At 63.7% G+C, this 26,856-nt stretch overlaps 2 protein-coding genes across 2 annotated transcripts; one reads left to right on the forward strand and one right to left on the reverse strand.

Annotated features, from left to right (window-relative positions):
• The first annotated feature begins 760 nt into the window (after window positions 1–760).
• Window positions 761–18,311, forward strand: PC (pyruvate carboxylase). Its single transcript, XM_030474482.1, has 21 exons — window positions 761–833; window positions 2,486–2,612; window positions 3,400–3,584; window positions 3,892–4,057; window positions 4,790–4,935; window positions 5,280–5,397; window positions 6,307–6,458; window positions 7,323–7,441; window positions 7,749–7,911; window positions 8,126–8,308; window positions 9,057–9,201; window positions 9,454–9,543; window positions 10,168–10,389; window positions 10,883–11,039; window positions 11,575–11,815; window positions 12,450–12,699; window positions 13,538–13,782; window positions 14,606–14,785; window positions 15,532–15,780; window positions 16,226–16,366; window positions 16,989–18,311. Exons 2-21 carry the CDS (start codon window positions 2,486–2,488, stop codon window positions 17,235–17,237), a joined length of 3,528 nt encoding a protein of 1,175 aa, XP_030330342.1. The 5' UTR covers window positions 761–833; the 3' UTR covers window positions 17,238–18,311.
• On the reverse strand, window positions 17,386–22,819 carry OVOL1 (ovo like transcriptional repressor 1). Its single transcript, XM_030474459.1, has 5 exons — window positions 22,720–22,819; window positions 20,967–21,112; window positions 20,083–20,347; window positions 19,054–19,326; window positions 17,386–17,459 (listed from the first exon to the last, which is right to left on the reverse strand). The coding sequence occupies exons 1-5, from the start codon at window positions 22,817–22,819 to the stop codon at window positions 17,386–17,388; spliced, it is 858 nt and encodes a 285-aa protein (XP_030330319.1).
• Between the last annotated feature and the right edge of the window lie 4,037 nt (window positions 22,820–26,856).

A 26,856-nucleotide genomic window follows, 5' to 3' on the forward strand; every position in this document is an offset into this window, starting at 1 on the left:
CCTCCCGCCCGCCGCAGCCCCCGCGCTTCTGCGCATGCGCGTTGTCGCCATGACAACCACGCTGCGCCCCCCCCGGCGTGCGGTGCATGATGGGAGTTGTAGTCCTCACCTATGTTGGGTGTCTATACTGCGCTGCGGGCTATGGGGTGCGCCCTCTAGGGACAAAGAGGTATAGGAGGGTCTCATAGGTTACCCTATAGAATTGGTAGAGCTATAGGGTGTCTCCTACAGGGGGTAGGGTGCCCTCATGGGTGAGGCCTACAGGCTGCTATGGGTCAGATGGGTACCTCTTACAGATTAAGGGAGGTGGGGCGACCTATAGGGTAGCAAGTCCCTATAGTAGGGGTATACCGGTTCGGTCAAACCGGGCCACGGAGCGCTCGCTATAGGTGACCCCCTAAAGCAGGCTGGGGCCTATATAGACGAGCCCGCGCGTAGAGCGCCCCCCAGTGGCGGGGAGGAGCGTCTCTCGGTCCCTACAGGGGACAGCGGGGGGGGGGGGAGGGGGAGCTGCTGTGGTCACAAAGCCCCGCCCCCTCCCCTGTGGCCCCGCCTACCCCCTGCCTTTAGCCAATCAAGAGCCGGAGGCAGAGCCAGTGGCCGAGTGTGACGCAGCCGCGCTGTGGGCGGGGTCTTTACAGCGGGAGTGGCGGCGCTTTTAACCAATAGTAGAGCTAGCTCGGAGGGGCGGGCCAATGAGGAGCGGCCCCTTCCGGTAAAGGGGCGGGGGAAGTAGCGGTCCGAAGGGGGCGTGCCGAGCGCTGGCCAATAGGAGGCGAGGGGGTCGGGGCTAGCGGGACGCGGGGGGAAGCGGCGGTTGCGGTCGCGCAGCGGTGAGTTGAGGAGGGGGGAGAGAGACACCGGGGATCACGTGACCTACGGCCCCATGTGACCCCTTCCCCCCGTGGGACCCGCCATAGGGTCCGGGACCCCCCATAGGGGCTGGTGCCCCCCATAGACCGGGTCCCCCAAAGGGCCTGGAGTCCCTATAGGGCTTAGGACCCCCCCCAGAGTCCCAGTATGGACCAGTGCCGCCAGTTTGGCCCCACTGGGCAGCTCATCTGTGGGGCCTATGGGGCGGTGTGGGGCTGCGCAGGGCTGTATGTGCCCCACAAAGCCAAATGGGGCTGAGTCGCGCCATATGGGACCGTATGGGGCTGTATGGGGTGTATGTGCGCTATGGGGTCATGTGGGGCTGTATGTGTCCTATGGGTCCCTATGGGGCTGGGTGGGCTGTGTGGGATCACGTGGGGCTGTACGTGCCCCATGGGGTTATATGGGGTTGTATGGGTCCATATGCACCCCATGGGGCTGTGGGGGGCCATGTGGGTCTGTATGTGCCCTATGGGGCCATGTGGGTCCCTGTGGGGCTGTATGTGCCCCATCGGGCTGTATGAGGCCATGTGGGGTCCTATGGGTCCCTCTGGGGCTCTGTGGGTCCGTGTGGACTTTGCCCCCAGGTCAATGATTCATCCGGGGGGCAGCGGGGGCCGGAGCCGGGGCCGGGCGTGTGAGGACACGTGTGTGAGGGGCGTGTGCGAGTGTGTCAGAGCGTGTCAGAGCGTGTGCGAGGAGCGTGCGGAGCCCCAGCCCGGCCAGAGCGTGTGTGTGTGCGAGGGACAAGCGTGTAAAAGGTACTTGTGCAAGGGGGGGACTCGTGCAAGGGAGGTGCTTGTGCAAGATGTGCTTGTGCGAAAGGTGCTTGTGAAGAAGAGGGGCTTGTGGGGGGCATTCATGCCAAAGGGGCTTGTGAAGGTGATGTGCTTGTGCAAGGGGGGCTTGTGGTAAAGGCGCTCATGCAAGAGAGATGCTTGTGCAAGAGAGGCTTGTGCAAAAGGTGCTTATGCAGGAGAGGTGCTTGTGCAAGGGAGGCTTGTGCAAGAGAGGTGTTTGTGCAGGAGCTCCGTGCGCAAGACGTGTTTGTGCTGGAGGGGGTCCTTGTGCAAGACGTGCTCATGCAAGAACCACTTGTGCAAGGGGTGCTCGTGCAAGGGGGGGGCTTTGCACGTGTGTGTGCATGGAACATGCGTGTGTCCCCCCACCACTGACTGCTAAGGGGGGGGGGGGAATCCAGGTGCATTTTGGGATGTGGGGGGGGGGGATTCTCTGGTGTCTCCTATAGGGGTTGTGCGGGGGGGGGGGAGGGGGGTCCTGAATGGGGGTCAAAGGTCACTGGAGGAAAGGTCAGGGGGGGTGAGTGGGGGAGGGAGGGGGGAGATTCTCCACTGTCTCCTATAAGGGTTGTGCAGGACGGGGGGGGGGGAGGGAGGTCAAAGGGCACTGGGGGAAAGGTGATGGTTGGATCCATTCTGGGAAATGGGGGGGGGGGGAGAGGAGGAGGGGAAAGGGGGGGGGGAGATTCTCCGCTGTGAGAGATGTTGTTGAGATCCCCCTCGTTGTGCAATGGGGGGCTTGGGGAGAGCGCTGCCACCCCCCTTGACCCCCCCAGCCCGTGTCCGTGACCTGTGTCCGTGTCCCCCCCCAGATGTTCCAGCTGTGCCTCCCCCGGGGGGGCCGGGCCCTGCTGGGGCTGCGGCTGCTGCGGGGCCCCCCCGGCGCCTGGCGCGCTGTCAGCTACCAGCCCATCCGCAAGGTGCTGGTGGCCAACCGGGGTGAGTGCGCACCCCCCGGGACCCCCCCGGGGCACCCCCACGCCCGTTGAACCTCCCTTTGTCCTCTGGGACCCTACTTTGTCCCCTTCATCCCCCCATGGCCCTTGGGTCCTCCCCCAACCCCTGGGGTCACCCTGGGGTGTCCCCAATGGGCTGGGGGGTGTCACCAGGGTGTCACCAGGGTGTCCCCAATGTACGTCCCCATGTCCCTGTGTCCCCAGTGGGATGTGATGTCCCCAATGGGATGTTCCCAATGGGATGTTCCCAATGGGATGGGATGTCCCCAATGGGATGTTCCCGATGGGATGGGATGTTCCCGATGGGATGGGATGGGATGTCCTCAATGGGATGTCCCCAATGGGATGTTCCCGATGGGATGGGATGTCCCCGATGGGATGTCCTCTATGGGATGTTCCCGATTGGATGGGATGTCCCCAATGGGATGTCCCCAATGGGATGTTCCCAATAGGATGGGATGTCCCCAATGGGATGTTCCCGATGGGATGGGATGTCCCCAATGGGATGTCCCCAATGGGATGTTCCCAATAGGATGGGATGTCCCCAATGGGATGTTCCCTATCGGATGTTCCCGATGGGATGGGATGTCCCCAATGGGATGTTCCCGATGGGATGGGATGTCCCAATGGGATGTCCCCGATGAGATGTCCCCGATGGGATGTTCCCGATGGGATGGGATGTCCCCGATGGGATGTTCCCGATGGGATGGGATGTCCCCGATGGGATGTGCCGTTGCCCATGTCCCTGTGCCCCCCCCGTGTCCCCGCAGGTGAGATCGCCATCCGGGTGTTCCGGGCCTGCACGGAGCTGGGGATCCGCACCGTGGCCGTGTACTCGGAGCAGGACATGGGGCAGATGCACCGGCAGAAGGCGGACGAGGCCTACCTGGTGGGGCGGGGGCTGCCCCCGGTGCAGGCCTACCTGCACGTGCCCGACATCATCCGTGTGGCGCAGGTTCCCGGCACGGGAGGACACGGGGGGGATCCGTGGGGATGCGCCTGGGTACCCTGCGGGGGGACATGGGGACACGAGGGATGTGCCAGGTACCCTGTGGGGGCACATCTGGGTCCTGTGGATGGGGGCACACATGGGTGTTCCGTAGGGATGTGCCTGGGTTCCTTTAGGGGGGGGATATGTGGGTCCTGTGGGGTGGGGGGGACATGTGTGCTCCATAGGGATGTACCCGTGTCCCCTATGGGGGGATATGTGGGTATGCCCACGACCTCCCCCAATCCATGTTTTACCCCCGCACCCCCCGCAGGAGAACGGGGTGGACGCCATCCACCCGGGATACGGGTTCCTGTCGGAGAGCGCTGCCTTCGCCCAGGCCTGCCTGGACGCGGGGATCCGCTTCGTGGGGCCCTCCCCGGCCGTCGTGCGCCAGATGGGGGACAAAGTGGAGGCTCGAGCCATGGCCATCGCTGCTGGTGGGCGGGGGGGGGGACACGGGGCGGTATCGGGGGGTTAAGGGGTTATCTGGGGGGGCTATAGGGGGGTAAAGAGGTTGGAGGGGGTATGGGGGGGGTAAAGGGGTTATTTGGGGGCCTATGGGGGGTATGGGGCTCTTTGGGGGGGGCTATAGTGGAGTAAAGGGATTGTGGGGGGGAGTATGGGGGAGTAAAGGGGTTATTTAGGGGGTATAGGAAGATATGGGGTCAATCAGGGGGCTATAGGAGGTATGAGATTGTTTGGGGGGAGTATAGGGGAGTAAAGGGGTTATTTGAGGGGTATAGGGAAATATAGGGTCAATCTGGGGGCTATAGGAGGTATGAGATTGTTTGGGGGGAGTATAAGGGAGTAAAGGTGTTATTTGGGGGGGTACAGGGCTATTTGGGGGGGGCTATAGGGATGTAAAGGGGTTATTTTGGGGGGCTATAGGGCGATGAAAAGGTTATGTGGGGGGCTATGGGGGAATTATGGTGGTATTTGAGGGGTTATGGGAGACTATTGGCAGGAATATGGGGTCGTTTGGGGGCCTGCAGTGGGTTATAGAGTGCTATAGGGGGTTCTAGGGTGCTATAGGGGGTTCTAGGGTGCTATAGGGGGTTCTAGGGCGCTATAGAGGGTTCTAGGGCGCTGTAGGGGGGTCTCGGGGGGTCCCGGGGGTGCTGTGTGCAGCGGGTGACCCGCTCCCGCCCCCCGCGCCCCCCCCCCCCCAGGGCTGCCGGTGGTGCCGGGGACGCCGGCGCCGGTGTCGGGGCTGGCCGAGGCGCGGGACTTCGCGCGGGACGTCGGGTTCCCCGTTATCCTGAAGGCGGCGCACGGCGGCGGCGGCCGCGGCATGAGGGTGGTGCGGGAGCCGCAGGTACCGGCAGCGCCGCCCATGGGAGCCCCTGGCCACGGCCCGTGGGGCCCCCCCACCACGGGACACCCATGTCTGCGTCCCCCGGGGCCCTACCACCCCATGGGACCCCAATGCCCACGTCCGACAGGACCCCCCCCACACACAGAACCCCCCATTGAGCACCCCCAAATCCCTGCATCTCCATTTCCCTGGGAAGCTCCGAGGGGTTTAGGAGGGCCCATGCGCATAGTGGGTGGGCGCAGGCACCCATGGGTGACACAGGGGACCCCATGGTGGGGGGGGGGGCGCTGGGCCCCGGGGGTACCCCGGCATTCCAGGCCTGTCCCAGCCCCGCTCCATTGCAGGAGCTGGAGGAGAGCTTCTCCCGCGCATCCTCCGAGGCTTTGGCCGCCTTTGGCAATGGGGACCTCTTCGTGGAGAAGTTCATCGAGCGCCCGCGGCACATCGAGGTCCAGATCCTGGGTACGGATGGGGGGGCTCGGGGGTCCCTGTGGAAGCTGGGGGGATTTGGGGGATCTTTGGAGCTTTTTAGGTGGCCATTGGGTCTTTTGGGGGGGACTTGGAGGGGTCTCTGGGGGCTTTCTGGGGGTTACCTGAGGAATTGAGGGGGCTTTGGGGTATTTTGGGGGCTCTTCAGGGCATTTTGGGGGGTCTTTTGAGGCATTTGGGGGGGTCCTTTGGGGGATTGGGGTGGTATTTGGGGGTCCCTGGGGCTTTCGAGTGGTCCCTGGGGGCTTTTGGAGTGGTCCTTGGTGGATCTGGGGGGTCTTTGGGGCTTTTTAGAGGGTCATTGGGGCTTTTTGGGGCATCCTTGGGGGCTTTTTGTGGTCCTTATGTCTCTCTGGGGGTGTCTTTGGTGACTCTTCATGGATTCGGGGGTGTCCCCGGGGCAAAGTGGGGTTTGGGATGACTGGATGGGGGGCTGGTGCCACGGGATGGGCTGGGACAGAGGGGTGGGCACAGCCCGGTGCCGGTACAGAATGGGCTGGGATGGAGGGGTGGGCATGCGGAGGTGCCGGTGCCTGTGCCCCAGTGCCCGGTGCGGGATGGGCTGGGACAGAGGGGTGAGCACAGCCCGGTGCCAGTGCCCATGTCCCAGTGCTGATACCCGGTGTGGGGTGTAGGATGGGACACGGTGCCCATGTCCTGGTGCTGGTGCCCTTGTCCGGTGCTCGTGTCCCTGTGCAGGGTGTGGGATCAGCTGGGGCGGAGCGGTGGGTGTAGCCCAGTGCCGGTGGGACACGGAGCCTGTGTCCCGGTGCTGCTGCCCGTGTCCCAGTGCGGGATGATGGGCTGGGATGGAGGGGATGGGCACAGCCTGGTGTCCCGGTGCGAGTGTCCCGGTGTGACCCGGCCCCGGTCCCGGTGCAGGGGACCAGCACGGGCACGTGGTGCACCTGCACGAGCGGGACTGCTCGGTGCAGCGGCGGCACCAGAAGGTTGTGGAGATCGCGCCCGCGGCGCGGCTGCAGCCGCCGCTCCGGGAGCGCCTCGCCAGCGACGCCGTGCGCCTCGCGCGGCAGGTACCCACCGCCGCCGCACGGGGGCGCCGCGGGGCGCGGCGGAGCGGGAGCGGGGGGGGGGGAAACACCAGGAATCCATTGGGATACCCGGGAGAACGGCGGGGGGAGACCATGGGGGTCCCTCATGGAGGAGCCAGGAATTGGGGAAGGAGAGACCATGGGGAGAGCCAGGAGAACATGGAGAGGCGTGGGGGGACATGGGGAGACCCCAGGGGAATGTGGGGGGATGCAGGAATTGGGTGGGGGGAGACCATGGGGGACCCTCATGGAGGAGCCAGGAATTGGGGAAGGAGAGACCATGGGGAGAGCCAGGAGAACATGGAGAGGCGTGGGGGGACATGGGGAGACCGCAGGGGAATGTGGGGGGATGCAGGAATTGGGTGGGGGGAGACCATGGGGGACCCCCAGGAATCCATGGGGAGACTCAGGAGAACATGGAGGGACCTGGGGGAACATGGGGACACCCAGGAGTCCATGGGGAGACCCAGGAGAATGTGGGGGGAGCCAGGAATTGAGGCGAGGGGAGGATGCCAAGAGAACAGGGGTAGACCCAGGAGCTTGGGGATGATGACCCAGGAGTTATGGAATGGACCTGCACCCATCAGCAGGGGACCCAGGAGAACATGGGGGGACCCAGGAACTGGGTGGGAGGAGGCCGTGGGGGACCCCCAGAATCCATGGGGAGACCCAGGAGAACATGGGAGGGACACAGGAGCTGGGGGGACACCTAAGAGCCATAGGAGGGGCTGCACCCATCAGGAGGGGCTGCAGCTGCCCAAGAGGCACCCCAGTCTTTGGGGGTCCCCCCCCATGCTGTGGGGGTGCCCCATTCACGGCCTGACGCGGCGGGGTGGGGTGCCGCAGGTGGGGTACGAGAACGCGGGAACGGTGGAATTCCTGGTGGATCAGAATGGGAGCTACTACTTCATTGAGGTCAACTCGCGCCTGCAAGTGGAGCACACGGTCACCGAGGAGATCACAGGGTGTGTGCGGGGGGGACACCACAAAACTGGGGTCATGGGGGGGGACACCCCAAAACCGGGTCCTTGGGGGGTGCAAACAGATGAGGGGGGCACCCGGCTGCCAGGTCTTTGGGAAGGTGGGAAATGCTGGTCCATCTGGACCATGCTGGTGGAGATATGGATCGCACTGATGGGAGATGTTGGTCCATCTGGTGACGCTGGTGGGAGATGCTGGTGGGAGATGGGGGTCCATGGCTGCCCCATGGGGAGGTGTGGGTCAGCACTGGGGGTTCCTGGCACTCTGGGGCCCCCCGTGAACCCCCATCAGCGTGGACCTGGTCCACGCGCAGTTGCAGGTGGCCGCGGGCCGGTCGCTGCCGGAGCTGGGGCTGGAGCAGGACAAGATCCGTGTCAACGGCTGCGCCATCCAGTGCCGCGTCACCACCGAGGACCCGGCCCGCGGCTTCCAGCCTGACACTGGCCGCATCGAGGTGGGCACGTGGGGCACCGGGGGACAGTCCCATGGGACACCTTTTCGGGACTCCTCATGGGACATCCCATTGGGACACCACTGAGACGACCCATTGTGACATGGGACACCCCATTGGGACGATCCTATGGGACAATCCCATGGGGCACCGTAGCGCCCGCAGCAGCCTCTGAAGGGTGTCCCCGGCGCCCCTGGGTGCCGCGGTGCCTCCGCAGGTGTTCCGCAGCGGGGAGGGGATGGGGATCCGCCTGGACGGCGCCTCCGCCTTCCAGGGCGCGCTCATCTCGCCGCACTACGACTCGCTGCTGGTGAAGGTGGTGGCGCACGGCCCCGACCAGCCCGCCGCCGCCGCCAAGATGCGCCGCGCTCTGGCCGAGTTCCGCATCCGCGGCGTCAAGGTCGGCCCGCGAGGGGCAGAGGGGTGGGATGGGGGCAACAGGCTGGGGGGCAACAGGACGGGGCAGGGTAATGGGAGGGGGGGGGACAACGGGGCAGGGGGTAGCGGGATGGGGGAGTTCTTGTGTGGTTCACAACGGGATGGGGGACTCGTGTGTGATGCACAAGTGGGTTTGAGGGGCTCGCGTGTGGTGCACGAGGAGGTGGGGGGCTCGTGCGTAGTGCATGGGGGGGTTGGAAGGGCTCTGGTGTGGTGCACAAAGGCCCTCGTGCAATGTGCAAGGGATTGGAGGGACGCTTGTGCAAGGCACAAGGGGCTGGGGGTGTGCAGAGCACTGGGTTGGGGGTTGTTTGACGTGCTGTGGTGCTTGTGCAATGCACAATGGGCTGGTGGAGCCACTCACGCAATGCACGGGGGGGGTTCTTGTGTGAGTCCCCCCATCACGGAGTATGGGGGGCAGTGGGGGTTCCCTCATGTAATGCATGATGGGGTCGTGCGCTGTCCTAGCGTCCCCCGTGCATTGCACGAGGATGGTGTCAGGGGTGTCGGTGCCCCCTCGTGTGTCACACAAGGCTGGTTTCAGGGTGCTGTGCTCCTTGTGCATTGCACGAGGATGGTGTTGGGGTGCTGTTCCCCTTGTTCGTTGCACAAGGATTCTGTCGGGGCGTCGGCCATCCCCTCGTGCATTGCACGAGGATGGTGCTGGTGCCCCTTCGTGCATCACCCGCTGACGGGCGTGTCCTGCGCAGACGAACATCCCGTTCCTGCAGAACGTCCTGGCGCACCCCCAGTTCCTGGGGGGCGTCGCTGACACCCAGTTCATCGATGAGAACCCCGAACTCTTCCACCTGCGCCCCGGCCAGAACCGGGCCCAGAAGCTTCTGCACTACCTAGGTATGGGGCTGGGGGGGCCCGGGAGGGCTATGGATGCTTGGAAGCAGTTTGGGGGGGCTCTAAGGGGTCCTTGTGGGGGTTGAGAGAGCTCTTGGGTGGTTCTGGGGAGGTCTGGGGGGTCCCTGGGTAGATCTTGGGGGTCCCTGGGGGGTCCCTGGGGTGCTTGGATGGGTTTTTGGGGGGCTCTAAGGAGTCCCTTGGGGGTTTGGGGGGCCCCAGCACCCCCCAACCATGTGACACCCCCCTCCTCAGGTCACGTAATGGTGAATGGCCCCAGCACCCCTCTCCCAGTCAAGGCAAAGGCGGCGCTGATGGAGCCCACGCCCCCTCCGACACCCATGGGTGAGCCTGTGCTTGGCGTGTGCTTGGCATGTGTGTGGTATGAGCATAGCGTGTCATAGCACATACTAGGGCATATGCATGGTATGCCATAGGTTGTATATGTCATGCTGTGACATATGCATGGCATGTGTGGTTGGTGCGTGCATGTTTTGTGTTCTTCATATGCACATGATGTGCCCTAGCATGCGTATAGCTTGTGCATGTCATACTGTGACACGCGCATGACACGTGTGCATGACTGTGCGGGGTTCAGCTGTACATGGCATGTGCATGGCATACCGTGGCACGCACATAGCGTGTGCGTGGCTTGCTGTGGTGTGTGCATGGCATGTGTGCTTGGCATGCGCACGGCATTCCTTGGTATGTATGTATAGCATGCAATAACCTGTGCGTATCACACCGTGGTACATGCACGGCACGTGTGCTTGATGTGTGCATGGCCCGCCATAGTATACACAAAGAATACGGCGCATAGCGCTGTGCATGTGTTTGGCATGTGCATGGCACAGCACGTGTGCTTGGCATGTGCACACCATGCCCTACCCCATACCCATCACCCCACGCCGCGTGTGCTTGGCGTGTCCTTGGCGTGTGCTGCCGCACACACTGACCGTGTCCCCCCAGGGCCCCCCCCGGAGGGGCTGCGGGCTGTGCTGCAGCGCGAGGGCCCGGCCGGCTTCTCGCGGGCGCTGCGGGCGCACCGGGGGCTGCTGCTCACGGACACCACGTTCCGGGACGCGCACCAGTCGCTGCTGGCCACGCGCGTGCGCACGCGGGACCTGGCGCGCGTCGCGCCCTTCGCGGCGCACAGCCTCAGCGGCCTCTGCAGCATGGAGACCTGGGGAGGTGGGCGGGGCCTGAGGGGGGGCGGGGCCTGAGGGGGCGGGGTCTGGGAGGCATCAATGGAGGCACAGTGGGGCTGGACTTCCCTGAATGAGGATAGCCCAGGGGGCGGGGCTTAATGGAGGAGGCGGGGTGGAGCATAAGGGGCGGAGTCTAGAAAGGGGCGTGGCTTCCTCTTATGGGGACCTGTGAATGGGCGTGGACGAGGGGGGCGGGGCTTCGAAGGATGGGAATGGTGGGGGGGCGTGGCCTGCGGGCACGGCCTAAAAGAGGGCGTGGGTTCTCAATGGGGGGATCGTGGGGTTGGGGGCGTGGCTTAATTGGGCCTGGAGGTGTGTCCTTAAAGGGGGCGGGGCTTAACCGGGGCGGGGCTTTGCCCAGGGAGCCCTTAGCGCTGGGGGCAGAGGTGGGAAGGGGGTGGGGGTGATGTTCAAGAGGGCGGGGCTTGCACAAGGAGGGGCGGGGCTTGCACTAGAGCTCAGCCCGTGCCCCACAGGTGCCACCTTCGACGTGGCGATGCGGTTCCTGCACGAGTGCCCCTGGGAGCGGCTGCAGGAGCTGCGGCGCCTCGTCCCCAACATCCCCTTCCAGATGCTGCTGCGCGGCGCCAACGCCGTCGGCTACACCAACTACCCCGACAACGTCGTCAACCGGTGACCCAGGGCACATGGGGACATGGGAGGGCATTGGGGGGCATGGGGGTGTGGGGACACTGGTGTTGACATAGGGATTCTGGGGGCTGTTGGAACATGGGGAGATGTGGAGGGATGAGCAGACATGGGGGCACTGGGGGGACATGAAGACAGGGGAGAATATGGGGACATGAGGGGACATGGAGGGATAAAGGGATGGGGGGAGATGGAAAATGATGGACGTGGCATATGGAGGGATAAGGAGACATGAAGGATGTGGTGGGATAAAGGACATGGGGACATGAAGGATGTAGGGATGAGGGCAGATGGATCATGAAGAACATGGGGACGCATGGAGGGATGACGGGACATGGTGAACATGAAGGGATGATGGGACATGGGGAGATGTGAAGAGCATGGGGACACATGGAGGGATGACAGGACGCGTAGCCGGTGTGACGAGCGCCTATGAGGACACAGTGGGTCACCACAAGGTGACGCGCCACCATCACACGGGTGCTCATGGGCCCCCCATAACCCCTCTGCCGCTGCCCAGGTTCTGCGAGGTGGCCGTGGCCAATGGCATGGACATCTTCCGTGTGTTTGACGCCCTCAACTACCTGCCCAACCTGCTGCTGGGGATGGAGGCGGCCGGGCGGGCGGGCGCCGTGGTGGAGGCCGCGCTCTCCTACACCGGCGACGTGGCCGATCCCACCCGCACCAAGTACAGCCTCCAGTACTACCTGGACCTGGCGCGGGAGCTGGTGGCTGCCGGCACCCACATCCTCTGCATCAAGGTGAGAGGGGGTCCTGCGGGGTGTATGGGGAGGTTTGGGGTGCTGGGGGGGGGGGGTTTGGGGTGCTGGAGTGGGTGGAATGGGGGATTAGGGGTCCCGAGGGGGATTTGGGATTCCAGAGGGGGTGGGATGGGAACTGGGGGGAGTCCTGAAGGGGCTGAGGGGTGAATTTGGGGCTCCCCAACACCTCCAAAATACAACAGAGCAGCTACTGGGGTTGGGGAGGTTGAGGTGAGATGGGGGGACCCCCATGACCTCAATGCCTCCCCTGTGTCCCCCCATTCCCAATGTCCCCCATTACCCCCCTACCCCCATGTCCCTCATCACCCCCATGCCCCCAGTGCCTCTCCTGACCCCATGACCCTAATACACCCCGTGTCCCCCATATCCCCCATGTCCCCATATTCCCCATGTCCTCCCTGCCCCCCATGTCCCCATGATCCCTCCTGCCACCCCACAACCCCCCATGTCCTCCCTGCCCCCATATTCCCCATGTCCCCCCATACCCCACATCACCCCCATGTCCCCCCCATGTTCCCCTATCCCTCCTGCTCCCTATGACCCCAATATCCCTCATGTCCTCCTTGCCCCCCACCATCCCCTGCCCCCCCCGGTGCTGACTCTGCTGTGGCAGGACATGGCGGGGCTGCTGACGCCGGCCGCCGCGCGGCTGCTGGTGGCGGCGCTGCGGGAGCGCTTCCCGGAGGTGCCGCTGCACGTGCACACGCACGACACGGCCGGAGCCGCCGTGGCCTCCATGCTGGCAGCCGCCGATGCCGGCGCCGACGTGGTGGACGTGGCCGTGGACGCCATGGCCGGGATGACCTCCCAGCCCAGCATGGGCGCGCTGGTGGCCTGCACCCGCGGAACCCCCCTCGACACAGGTACCTCAGCCGTGGTAACGGCAACGGGGGCGGCGGGGTGAGGATGTGGTCATGGAGATGGCACCGTAGTCATGGGGATGGCAATGGGGTCGTGGTAATGGCAGTGGGGTCAGGGAGGTGATGACGTAGGTGCCACCACGGTCTTGGCAATGGCAACGTGGTCTTAGTGATGCTACCATGGTCAGGGAGGTGGGGCTATAGTTTTGGAGGTGACACCATGGTCATGGTAATGGCAATGGGGTCAGGGAGATGATAACACAGTTGTGGAGGTACCACCATGGTCTTGGGAATGGCAGTGTGGTCTTGGTAATGGTAGCAGGGTCAAGAAGGTGGTGATGTAGTTATGGAGGTGCTACCGTGGTCTTGGTCGTTGGCACTGTGGGCATGCTATTGTTCCTGTGGTCTTGGCAATGACACTACTGTCATGGTCATGGTGATGCCACCACGGTCAAAGCAATGGTACCATGATCATGCTGGTGCCACCATGGCCATGCTGATGGACCCATGACCGTGATGACACCACCATGGTCAAACCAATGGCACCATGACCATGATGACACCACCATGGTCAAACCAATGGCACCATGACCGTGATGACACCACCATGGTCACACCAATGGCACCATGACCATGTTGGTGCCACCACAATCATGGCAACACCACCCCGACCACACCGCTGCACCCATAACCATGACCCCACCACCACACTCCCGGCACCACCGCTACAACCACGGTGCCACCACCTCACCTATCACACCCAACCACCACCCCCCGTGCCTGTGGTGTCCTCGTGAGGTCCCCAGGCACTGGTGGGACCAGGGGTGATGTCCTGCCGCAGGCATCGCGCTGGAGAAGGTCTTTGAGTACGGTGAGTACTGGGAGGGCGCGCGGGCGCTCTACGCCGCCTTCGACTGCACGGCCACCATGAAGTCAGGCAACGCCGACGTCTACGAGAACGAGATCCCCGGGGGACAATACACCAACCTCCACTTCCAGGCCCATGCCATGGGGCTGGGCCACAAGTTCAAGGAGGTCAAGAAGGCCTACGTTGAGGCCAACAAGCTCCTTGGGGACCTCATTAAGGTAAGGGAGGGAGTGGGGGTCTTCATGGGGTGGTTGTTCGTGGGGTGGGTGGTTCTTCATGAGGTGGTCTCCGTGGCTTGGGGGTTCTTTGTGGGGTGGTTCTTCATGAGGTGAGTGGTCTCCATGGGGTGGTTCTTCATGGAGTGGGTGGTTCTTCATTTGGTGGTCTTTGTGGAGTGGGTAGTTTTTCATGGGTTGGTTCTTCATAGGGTGGTTCTTCATAGAGTGGTTCTTCATAGAGTGGTCTCCATGGAGTGGGTGGTTCTTCATGGGATGGTTCTTCATGAGGTGGTGGTGGTGGAGGTGGTTCATGTGGAATAGGGGGTCTTCATGGGGTGGGTAGTTTCCATGGGATTGTCTTCATGGAGTGGGTGGTCTCCATAGGATCATGTCCATGGGGTGGGATGGACTCCATGGGCTGAGTGTTCCATGAGTGAATTGCTCCATAGGTTGAGTGCTTCATGGGTTGGGTGCTTCATGGGTTGAGTGCTCCATGGGGCGGGAACTTCATGGGTTGGATTAACTCCATGGGTTGGATGGACTCCATGGGTTGAGTGCTCCATAGGTTGGATTAATTCCATGGTTTGGGTGCTTAATGGGGCAGGTGCTCCATGAGTTGGGTATTTCATGGCTTGAGCGCTCCATGAGTTGGGGGCTCCATGAGTTCAGTGCTATATGGGTTGGATGTTCCATGCGTTGGGTGCTCCATGAGTTGGGTGCTCCACGAGTTGGATGCTCCATGGGTTGGGTTCTCCATGAGCAAGACCCCTGGGTGCCACCCCACTGGGTGACACCACTGGGTGACACCGTTGGGCCATTGCAGGTGACCCCGTCCTCCAAGGTGGTGGGGGACCTGGCGCAGTTCATGGTGCAGAACGGGCTGTCGCGGGAGGAGGTGGAGGCGCGCGCGGACGAGCTCTCCTTCCCGCTCTCCGTGGTGGAATTCCTGCAGGGATACATCGGCACCCCCCCGGGCGGCTTCCCTGAGCCCTTCCGCTCCCGGGTGAGGCACTGCGGGGCACTGGAAGGAGACTGGGAGGAGATGGGTGCAGGTAGAGGGGCACTGGGATGGAGTGGGAGGGTTTCCTGGAGGCTGTTGTCATAGCACTGGATCCTAGCAATGGGTCCCTATACTGGTTGCCATGGTGTCCGACCCTAGCAACAGGTCCTAGTGTTGGTTGCCATGGCACCAGCTCCATAACAACAGGTCTAATGATGCTTGTCATGGCACCCAACCCTAGCAACAGGATCCAGCACCAGTTTCCATGGCAACAGCTCCATAGTAACAGGTCCCCACACCACCAAACCCTAGCAACAGGTCTGATGATGGGTGCCATGGCACCCAACCCCTAGCAACAGATTGCCCTAGCAGTTTCCATGCCAACAGCCCCATAGCAACAGGTCTAATGATGGTTGCCATGACAGCCGCCCCTAGCAGCGGGTCCCTATGCCTGGTGGCCTTGGCACCAAGCCCCATAGCAACGCATCCATCAACATCCCCTAGCCACAGGATGCTGGGGTCCCTCCCGCCACCTCCACCCCCGGTTGCCATGGCTCCCACCCCCCGGTTGCCATGGCTCCCACCCCCCCGGTTGCTATGGCTCCCACCCCCCGGTTGCCATGGCCCCCACCCCCCCGGTTGCCATGGCTCCCACCCCCCCAGTTGCCATGGCTCCCACCCCCGGTTGCCATGGCTCCCACCCCCCGGTTGCCATGGCACCCCCCGTTGCCATGGTAACCCATCCCCAGGTGCTAAAGGAGCTGCCGCGCATCGAGGGCCGCCCGGGGGCATCGCTGCCGCCGATGGACTTCGAGGCGCTGGCGCAGGAGTTGGGGTCCCGCCACGGGGCCCCCCCCAGCCCCGAGGACCTGCTCTCGGCCGCGCTTTACCCCAAGGTCTACGATGAGTTCCGCACCTTCACCAGCACCTTTGGGCCCGTGTCCTGCCTCGGCACCCGCCTCTTTCTTGAGGGCCCCGCCATCGCCGAGGAGTTCGAGGTGCGGCGCGGGGGGACTGGGGGCGCTGGGAGGAGACTGGGCGTCACTGGGGGGACAGTAACAGAGCCTGGAGTGGGAGTTGTTCTGGGCAGAGCTTTGCACACCCCTTGCACGCCCCTTGCACACCCTCGTGCACATGCCTAGAACCCCTTGCACACGCTTGTGCACGCCTCTGGGTCCCGCTTGCACACCCCCGTGCAAATCTAGAACCCCTTGCACACACCTAGACCCCTTTGCACACCCCTAAGGCCCCCTCACATACTCTCGTGCGCATCTCTGGGTCCCCTTGCACACGCTTGTGCGCACCCTCGCACACCCCTTGCACACCCTCGTGCACGCCTCCAACGCCCTTTCCCCCCACTTCCACCTCTCCCAACACCCCCGGGACCCCTCGTGACGCCCCTTGCACGCCCCTTGCACACCCCTCTCCCGGCCTCTCCTGCAGGTGGAGCTGGAACGGGGCAAGATGCTGCACATCAAGGCGCTGGCGCTCGGGGACCTCAATGCCGCGGGGCAGCGCGAGGTCTTCTTCGAGCTCAATGGGCAACTGCGCTCCATCCTCGTGCGGGACACGCAGGCCATGAAGGTGGGGGGCGTTGGGGGCGATTTTGGGGTGTTTTGAGGGGGCTTGGGGGGGGGTTGAAGGGGTTTGGGGGGACTTTGGAGGGGGTTTAAGGGGACTTGTGGCGGTTTGGTGGGGGTTAGGGGGCTTTAGGGGGTGAGGAGGGTCTGGGGGGTTTTGGGAGGAGTTTAAGGGGGCTTGGGGGGAGTTAGGGGGCTGAGAAGGGGGTTTACTGGCTAATGGGGGGGCTTAGGGTGTTTTGAAGGTGGTTTAGGGGGGCTTGGGGTGGCTAGGAAGGGGTTTAGGGGTGTTTTGAGGGGTTTGGGCAGGTTGAGGGGTTTTAAGGGGGCTTGGGGAGACTTTCTGTGGCTGAAGAGCCGTTTTGGGGGGTGTTCGAGGGAACTTTGGGGCATGATGGGGGGGTTTTGTGGGGGCTTCAGGAACCATGGGGGGTCCTATGAATTTGGGGGAGGTCTGGAGGACTTGTGGGGGTCCTGGCAGTTTGGGGGGGTCCCAGTGACTATGGGGGGGCTCTGGGAGGAGGATACAAGGGGGGTGTATGGGACCATGGGGGGGGTCCTGTGGGACATGGGCGGGTCTTGGGGACCCTTCACCCCCCTCATTTCCCTTCCCCCCCTCCCCCCAGGAAATGCATGTGCACCCCAAAGCCGAGCGCGGGGCCAAGGGCCAGGTTGGGGCGCCGATGCCGGGCGAGGTGGTAGAGGTGCGGGTGGAAGAGGGGGCGCAGGTGGCCAAGGGGGACCCCCTCTGTGTCCTGAGCGCCATGAAGATGGAGACGGTGGTGACAGCCCCCGTGGCCGGCACCGTCGCCCGCCTCCACGTGCGCCCTGGCATGAGCCTGGAAGGGGATGATCTCATTGTGGAAATCAAGTAGGGGGGTGCACAGAGACCCCCCTCAAACCTTCCCCATTCGCCCCGCCCCAAAATAACCCACCCACCCCCAAACCCCCCCAAAATGACGCCTCTGTTAAAGGGGGTACTGGCCCTTTAAGAGCGAGTTGGCCCCCCCCCCGCTCCCTGCCCTAAGCGCGGTAGCGCCACCTTGGTGGCGGAAAGCGGTACAGCAGGGGAGGAACTTCATTAGGGCGCCTCAGAGCTTAATTGGGGGTCACCCTTTAATTAGGGGTCACCTCTTATTTGGGGGTCACCCCCTAATTAGGGGGGCTTAGTGCTTAATTAGGAGTCACCCCCTAATTGGGGGTCACCTCTTAATTGGGAATCACCCCTTAATTAGGGGGGCTCAGTGCTTAACTAGGGGGAACCCCATAATTGGGGGTCCCCCTTTAATAGGGGGTTCAGCGCTAAGTTGGGGTTCACCTCATTGAGGGGGTGACCTGTTAGTTAGGGGAGACACTACTCAATTATGGGGCACCCCATTTTAGGAGGGGCCCAACCCATAATTAGGGGCACCTCTTAAGTGGGAGGGGTCACCCTTTTTGGGGGGGGGGGTGTCACGTCTTAATTGGGGGGGGGCATCACTTAATTGGGGGGCACATTTGGGGGTCCCCCTGTTTGGGGGTTCAGCCCATTTGGGGGGTCCCCTCACACTGGGGGGGGTCCCCAGCCTCTGCCCTCCCCTTAGCCCCGCCCCCTTTAGCCCCGCCCCCTTTATTAACCCTGTCCCTGCCATGCTGCCTTAGGGGGAACCCGGATTTGGGGGGGGGGGAGTGTTGTTGCCCCTCCCCCCCATCGTTGCTGCCAAACGCTCCTCCCCCACCCGTGGGGGGAGGGGCAATGGGGGTGGGGAGGGGGAGGGGGCGGAGCCTTTGACCAAAGGGCGGGAATGACACTGGACGATGGGAACAAACCTGGAAGGGGGAGGGGCGAAGGTGAAGTCCCTCCCCCCCCAGCTTCCCCTTCCCCCCCTGCCCCCCCCCATCGCACGGGGGGGGGGGGTCGCGGGTAATAAAGACTGGACTAACACACGCACCCTATGGGGGCTATAGGGGCCTATGAGTGCTGTGAGCTGTCTGTAAGGGGCTATAGAGGGACTATGGGGGCTATAGTCCTATAGTTACAGGGGTTATAGGAGGTCTATAGGTGTGTCTAGGGGCTATGGGGTGGACTATAAGGTGTCTATAGGGGCTATGGGGGGACTATCAGGTGTCTATAGGGGCTATGGGGGGGCTATAAGGTGTGTATAGGGGCTATGGGGGTCTATAAAGGTCTATAGGGAGACTAAAGAGGGGTTATAGAAGGTCTACAGGTGTCTCTAGGTGCTATGGGGAGGCCTATAAGGTATCTATAAAGGCTATAGGGGGGCTATAGGGGGTCTATAGGGGTCCCACAGCACCAGAGGCCGTTTTCAATCTCGATCTTTATGGACACACCGGGGGGGAGGAGGGGGGGGAAACAGCCGGGGGGGGGGGCGCGGTGAGGGCCCCACAGTGGGCGGGGCTTCCTATTGGGGGCGTGGTCTGTGCGGTGGTGTGTAAACCCCTATAGCACCATTACCCCATACAGGGCGGGGGGGGGGGGTGTCACCCCTCTCCCTCCCCACCCCTGCCCCCCCCGCCGTGGGGGCGTGGCTTACACTCCCAGTGGGCGTGGCCTCTCAGCACGCCCCCTACCGGCGGTGTTTAACACTTTATAGCAGCCATGCCCCATATGGGGGGTATCGGGGGGGGGGGGGGGGGCATCACCCCTCTCCCCCCATCCTCCCCCCCCCCCTTCCATCAAGGGGGCGGGGCCATGCGCGGGGGGGCCGGGGGGGGGGTTGGTGGCCGCCTTGCGCGCCAGCTTGGCCAGGAGCGGGCTGTGCGGGTGGCGCTGGCGCAGGTGGGCGATGTGGCCGTCCTGGCTCTCGGCGGTGCCGCCGCACTCCTCGCACACGTAGAGCTTGGCGCGCCGCTCCTTGTAGGCGTAGCGCTGCGCCACGCCGTGGATCTTCTTGAGGTGCGACTCCAGCGAGCAGCGCTGCGTGAACGCCTTCTCGCACAGGCTGCACTTGTACGGCCGCACGCCTTGGGGGGGGGGAGCGGAACGGGGGGGGGGGGTGAGGAGGTGCCCCCATAGGGAGTGTCCCCATCGCCATCCCTATCCCCGTCCTCAGCATGTCCCGCACCCATCGCCTCCCATCCCAATCCACACCCTGGTTCAGCCCATCCTTGTCTCTGTCCCATCCCCATCCTATTCCTGTCCCCATCCTATCCCATCCCGTCCCATCTTTATCCCCACCCCCATCCTTCCCTCGCCTCCATTCCATTCTCATTCCTACCCCCATCCCCATCCCATCCCTGCCACCATTCCATCCCCAACCTCATCCCATCCTCATCCTGTCCCACATCCATCCCATCCCTCTCCTGTCCCCATCACACCCCATCCTCATCCTTGTCTCCATCCCACCCCTATCCCCATTCTGTTCCTGTCGCCATCCTCATCGCCACCCTATATCTGTCTTCTCTCCATCCCATCTCATCCCATCCCATCCCACCTTTGTCCCCATCCCCATCCTTTCCTTGTCTCCATCCCATTCTCATCCCTATCCCCATCCCATCCCTGCCACCATTCCATCCCCAGCCTCATCCGATCCTCATCCTGTCCCAAACCCGTCCCATCCCTGTCCTCATCCCATCACACACTTATCTGTATCCCATCCCACCTCCCTCCTTTCCTTGTCTCCATCCCATCCCCGTCCTATTCCTGTCCCCATCCTCATCCCCATCCCAATCTATCCCACCCCATCCTGCCCCATTCCCACCCCGTCCCGCCCATCCCACCGGTGTGGGTGCGGACGTGGCGCTTGAGGTCGAAGGTGTCGTTGAAGCCTTTGCCGCAGTAGGGGCAGAGGTGCCGCTTCACCTCACTGTGGCACTTGAGGTGCCGGTTCAGCATCCGCTGGAACCCGAAGCTTTTCTGGCACACGGGGCAGGAGAAGAGCTCGGGGCCCCCCGGCACCCCCCCGGCCACCGGCACCCCCCCCGGGACCCCCCCGGCCATGGGGAGAGCCGCAGGGATGGGGGCACCCAGGGGGCCGGGGGGGACCTGCCAAAGGAGGGAACGGGGGGGGGGTAAATCGGGAGTATACACACACAGCATCATGGGGACCCCCCCGCCTTGGGGACCCCCACCCATAGGGACACCCCATATTGGGGACCCTCAGCCTTAAGGACACCCCCACGTTGAGGACCACCCCTTGGGACACCCCCACCCATAGTGACACCCCATAGTGGGGATACCCCCCTTGGGGACCCCCCAGTCATAGGGATACCCCATATTGGGGATCCCCATATTGGGGACCCCCACCCATAGGGACACCCCATAATGGGGACCCCAAGGTGATGAGGAACTCCTCAGCCTGGGACCCTCAGTTATGGGGACACCCCATATTGGGGACACCCCTATATGGAGGCCCCCCCCATATTGGGGACCCCCTACCTTGGGGACCCCCCCTGCCAGTTATGGGGACCCCCCCTCTTTTGGGCCCTCCAGTCATGGGGACCCCCCCAAGCATCAGGACAACCAGTTCTGGGGACTCCCCACATCAGGGACACCCCATATTGGGGACCCTCAGCCTTAGGGACCCCCCGACTTTGGGGACACCCCCCTCGCCTTCCCCCCCCCAACATCCAGGACCCCTCCACGCTTGCCCCCCCACCCTTACCTTGCCCTTGGGGTGCAGGAAGGGGCCGGGGGGGGCGCGGGGGGCCGGGGGGGGCAGCGTCATGTCGAGGGGGGACACGGGGGATGCGGGAGCCTCCCCCAGGGCGGGCTCGGGGTCCCTGCGCAGGGGGCAGCCCCCCAGGAAGACTGGGGGGGGGGGAGAAAGGTGAAGGAGGGTGCACCCCCAAATAGGACCCCCATGGGACCCCCCAATGGGACCCTCAGTAGGCACCCCCTAATGGGGACCCCCTTAATGGGACTCCCCCATAGGTGACTCCCCTAATGGGCAGCCCCTAATGGGACCCCCTCAAGTGGGACCCCCCCACTGGGCACCCTCCCAATGGGGACCCCATAATGGGAACCCTCTTAATCGGAACCCCCCAAGGTGACCCCCTCCAATATGGGGACCCCCCCAATAGGCAGCCCCTAATGGGACCCCCAAAAGGGACCCCCCCAGTGGGCACCCTTACTATAGGGACCCTGTAATGGGGACCCCCTTAGTGGCCCCCCCCATAATAGGCACCCCCAAATGGGACCCCCCAATGAGAACCTCCAAAAGTGACACCCTTAATGCCCCCCACAATGAGCTCCCCCAAACATGACCCCCCCAGTAGATACCCCCCCCATATGACCCCTAAATGTGACACCCCCCCATAACCTCTCCAATGAGCTCCCCCCTCCCCACCGCAGCAGGACCCGGGGGGGGGGTTCTCCCTTTCCCCCACCCCCCCCCCGCCTCTTTGGGGTTCCCCCAACCGGTCCAACGGCTCCGGCCGCGACACCCCAAATTACGGGGTGTCGCCCGCGTGGGCCCTGGGGGGGGGACACCCCACCCCCCAACACCCTCCCACACTTCCCCCGGGCATCTGGACACCCCGATCCCCTCCCCGGACACCCCAATTCCCCCCCTCCCCGGACACCTCCATTCACCCCCCTCGCCTTGAGGTCTGGGCACCCCAATCCCCCACCCAGGGCTTTGGGGGTGCCCTCTGGGTTTTGGGGAGGGTCCACGGTTTGTGGGTGCCCCATGGTTTAGGGGGGGCACCATGGTTTTGGGGGGCACCATAGGCTTTGTGGGGGCACCATGGCTCTAGGGGTGCCCCATGGGCTCTGGGGGTGCCCCATGGGCTTTAGGGGTGCCCCATGTTTGGGGAGGGCCCATGTTTTGGGGGTGCTCCATGGTTTGGGGGTGCCCCATGGCTTTGGGGGTGCCCCATAGCTTGGGGGTCCCCCCATGATTTAGGGGGCCCCCCCCCGGGGTGGTGTCGGCCGCGTGGCTCCAGCCCCACCCGGGCGGGGCCGAACCCCGACTCTGTCATTACCAGGGGTTAATCATCACCCCGACGCTTCCTGGGCCCCCCCACAGCCCGGGGAGGCCGCGGGGTAAACAGGGCCCCCCCCAAAGACCGTGAGTCCCCCTATAAAGCCGGAGCCACCCCCACAGCCCCCCAACACATCGGGGTCCCCCCCCCCAAAGCCTGGGTACTCCCAAAGCACCCCAGGAGGTCCCCCCCAATACCCATCTCCCACTGGATTCCTGGGGCCCTCCCAAAACATTGGGGTCCCCCAAAAGCCTGGCCCCTCCCTGGACACCTGGATCCCCTCTGGATGCTGCAGTCACCCCCAGCACCCGGGTCCCCCCACAACACTGGGGTCCTCCCAGACCGTGGGGCCCCCCAATACCCATCTCCCGCAGGATTCCTGGGCCCCCCCCCAGCCACCCACGTCCCCCCCAGATCCTGGCCCCCCCGTACTGGGCACGTAGATCTCTGCGCGCTGCTCGTCCGGGAGCTCGCTCCAGTTGCGCTTGGCCGAGGCCACGCTCGGCTTCTTCACCAGGAAGGCGCGAGGCATCGCCCTGATCCCGACTGATCCTGATGGATCCCGATGGGTCCCAATAGATCCTGGTGGGTCCCGATGGATCCCAATGGAACCCGGTGACGTTCCAGCCCTGATCCCAATTGGGATCACCAGGGATTCACTGGCCTCCGGTGGGTTTCGGTACCGGATTCCCAGCGCCTATGGTGGAAGGTGGGGATGGATCCCAGATCCCTGCTCAGTTCTGAGCCCGGAACATGATTATTGGGTCAATAACGGCGCCAGATCCCAGATTCCTGGTTAATTATAGTGCTGGATCCCAGCTCCAGGGTTGATGTTGGTTCTGGATCCCAGATTCCTGGTCGCTTTTGATGCCAGATCCCAGATTCCTGGTTAATTTTGATGCCAGATCCCAGATTCCTGGTTGATTTTGATGCCAGATCCCAGCTATTCGCTCAATTCCAACGCCAGCTCTCAGCTCCCAGCTGGGGTTTGGTGCCAGCTCCCAAATCCTTGCTCACTCCTGGTGCCGGATCCCAGATTCCCGGCCGCTTTTGCCGTCAGATCCCAGATCCTCGGTCAGGTTCAGCATAGGCTCCGTGATCCCTCGGCCCTTTCCCACACCGGGTCCCGGTTCGGTCCCACCTTCAGTCCATCCCCTCTCCCGGCTCCAGGTGTCACCGTGCCACAGCGGTGCTGCCGCCTCAGCACCCGGTGCCGGGTGTCACTGGGTACCGGGTGCTGTTGGGTGCCGGCTGTTGGGTGCCGGGTGTTGGGTACCGGGTGCTGTCGGGTGCCGGGTGTTGGGTACCGAGTGCTGTCGGGTGCCGCCGGGTGCCGGTTGTGTCCGTGCCGCTGTGTCCGTGCCGCTGCCGAGCGTCGTCCCGCCGGTCCCGCCCCGGGAGGTGTTGCCGGTGCCGGGACTGGTGCGACCGGTTGTGCCGGAGCCGGTGTCGGAGCCGGTCGGTCGGGCGCCGCGTTGGGAAATAACGGGGGAGCCCAACCCCGGCCTGAGGACAGCGGAAGGGGGACAAGGGGACACGGGGTGGGGGACAGGAGGGAACTTGATGGGACACAGGGACATGGAGGGACATGGGGGGACACAGGGCAGGGGACATGGGGATATGAGGATATGGGGAGATATGGGACATGGGGACACGGGCACATAGGCATGAGGGATGTAGGGACATGGGGAGACATTTGGGACACAAGGGACATAGGAGCATTGGGGTGGGGGACATGAGGGACCCCCGCTTTGGGAGGTCACAAAGTCTCTTGTTGTTCCCTGGGGGGGGGGTCTCGGAGTCCCCCTGATCCTGTGTCCCCTCTGGGGTGCCCTCCTGTCCCTATGGGGTGTCCCCTATGGGGTGTCTCCTGTCCCTATGGGGTGCCCCTGTGTCCCCTATGGGGTGTCCCCTGTCTCTATGGGGTGTCCCCTATGGGGTGTCCCCTGTCCCTATGGGGTGCCCCTGTGTCTCCTATGGGGTGTCCCCTGTCCCTATGGGTGTCCCCTGTTTCTATGGGGTGTCCCCTATGGGGTGTCCCATGTCCCTGTGGGCTCTCCCCTGTCCCTATGAGGTGTCCCCTGTCCCTATGGGTTGTCCCTGTGTCCCCCATGGGGTGTCCCCTGTCCCTATGGGCTGTCCCCTGTCCCTATGGGTGTCCCCTGTCTCTATGGGGTGTCTCCTATGGGGTGTCCCCTGTCCCTAAGGGCTGTCCCCTGCCTCCGCTGTCCGGGGCCACTCCCGTCCCGCTCCTGTCCCGGGGGCTTCCCTGGTCCCGTCTTTCCGGTCCCGGTGGCCCCGGGGGGGGGCCGGGGGGGCCCAGGGGGACGCTGCGGAACCGGCTGTTCCTGCCCGAGAAGGAGGGAGGGAGGGAGGGAGGGAGGGAGGGAGCCCCGCCCGGAGCGGCGGGACCGGCAGGGCAGGGAGCGGGGATGGGGACGGGATGGGGACTATAGGGCTTATATAGGGAGCAAAGGGGCTATAGGGTGTCTATGGAGTCTGTAGGGGGGTCTGTGGGGCTATTGGGGGGGGCGTCCTATGGTGTCTATGAGGGGGATCATGGGGGAGGCGTATGGGAGGGGTCTGTGTGGTCTATAGGGGGTTTGTGGGTGATTATTTGAGGCTCTGGGGGGCTCTATGGGATCTATGGGGGTTCTATGAGGTCTATAGGGGATCTATGGGGTCTATAGGGGATCTATGGGGTCTATAGGGGGATCTATACGGGTCTAAAGGGGGTCTATGGGGCGTCTATATGGGGTCTACGGGGTCTGGAGGGGGTCTACTGGGAGCTAATGAGGTCTATAGGGGGTCTATGGGATCTACGGGGGGTCTATGGGGGGTCTATGGAGTCTATGGGGGGTCTGTGGGGTCTATAGAGGGTCTATGGGGCCTATAGGGGGGTCTATAGTGAGTCTCTGTGGTCTATAGGGGCTACAGGGGGGCTTATGGGGGGGTCTATTTGGGAGTGTGAAGAGGAAGCCTGACGTCACAGGCGCGCCAGGAAGCGGTGGCGGGAAAAAGCAGCGCTCAAACCCCCCTGAGGCTCCGCCCCCTTTCCCGTGATGCTCCGCGGCCACGGCCGGGCCCCTTGGAGGGGCCACGCCCCGCGTTACGTCACCAGGTGACGGACACGCCCCCTCCGGAGGCCCCCCCCACCGACCCCCCCCCGTTCCGCTATGGGGGTGAACGGGAGGTCCCCATCGGGGGTCCTATGAGGGGGAATTTGGGGTCCCTTTGGGAGGGGCTGGGTGTCCCCCAAAGTCCTGGGTCCTCTATGGGGAGTGATTTGGGGTCCCATTGGGGGGAAAGTCTGGGGGTCCCGTATGGGGGGGAGCTGGGGGGTCCCGTGAATCCCTGTGTCCAATATGGGGGAGCTGGGATACCCCCAACCCATGGGTCTCCCATGGGGGGCAATTTGGGGGCAAATCGCCCCCATAGAGGACCCTAAAATCACCCCATAGGGGTCCCCAATAGGGGGGGCAGGGGGACCCCTATGGGGTTATTTTAGGGTCCTCTATGGGGGTGATTTGGGGTTCCCACTAGAGTTGACTTGGGGTCCCCTATGGGGGGGTCTGGAGGTCCCCTTTGTAGGGGTTTAATTTTGGGGTCCCCCCCTCCCCCCTATTTCAGACTGAGCTGCTGCTGCCGGCCCCCCCCTCGGGCGCTGGGGGGGGGTCGGCGGTGGGGGGGGCGCCGCTGACTCTGGTGTCGCTCCCCCCGCCTCCCCCCCGCTCCCTGCTACTGCTCGCAGCCGTCACGGTGCTGGTGGCCGTGGGAGATGCGGGGGGCGGCGGCGGCTCTGAGGGGGGGCTCCTGCTCCAGGGGACATCCCTGGTGGCGGCGGCGGACCTGCGTGAGCTGCGGGACCAGGGCGAGAGATGCCCATGGATCCCATACGGGGACTGGGAGGGATGGCGCTGGATGCTATAATCATACTGGGAGGGATTCCAGTGGGTCCTGTTATGGGGATGGGGGGGAGCCCAGTGTGTCCCATAGTAGGACTGGGAGAGATCCTCATGGATTCCACACATATGGATTGTGCTGGATGCTATAATCATACTGGGAGGAATCCCAGTGGTTCTCGTCATCATGGGGATGGGGGGGAGAACGGGGGTGGCCCAGTATGTCCTATAGTGGGATCATGGGGAACCCCATAGTGGTGCTGGGAGGGATCCCAGTGATCCCCGTAGCCATACTGGGAGGGATCCCACTGTGTTCCATATAGTGCTGAAATGAAAACATTTCATACAGAAATAGGGACTGTTATAGGTGTTGCTGAGATTAAAGTCATCCAGAAGCACTCTCTGGATAAGACGGGCACCAGGAGCCGTCGGGCGGGCACTAGGACCCAGAGGGCAGGTGCTAGGACCCAGCGGAGAGTTCACTAGGACCAGGCAGGCGAGCGAGCACTAGGACCCTGCGAGCGGGCGAGAGGACGGGCACTAGATCCCGCGGCGGGCACTAGGGGTACCATTACAGTTGGGGAAATGGGGCTTATGGGGGGGGGAATGGGGCTTATTCGTCAGGAAAGGGGGCACATAACTGCCCCTGTGAGGTACATACCTGCCC

The sequence above is a fragment of the Strigops habroptila genome, unplaced genomic scaffold (genome assembly GCF_004027225.2).
Source record: "Strigops habroptila isolate Jane unplaced genomic scaffold, bStrHab1.2.pri NW_022045597.1_ctg1, whole genome shotgun sequence".
Classification (NCBI taxonomy): Eukaryota; Metazoa; Chordata; class Aves; order Psittaciformes; family Psittacidae; genus Strigops; species Strigops habroptila.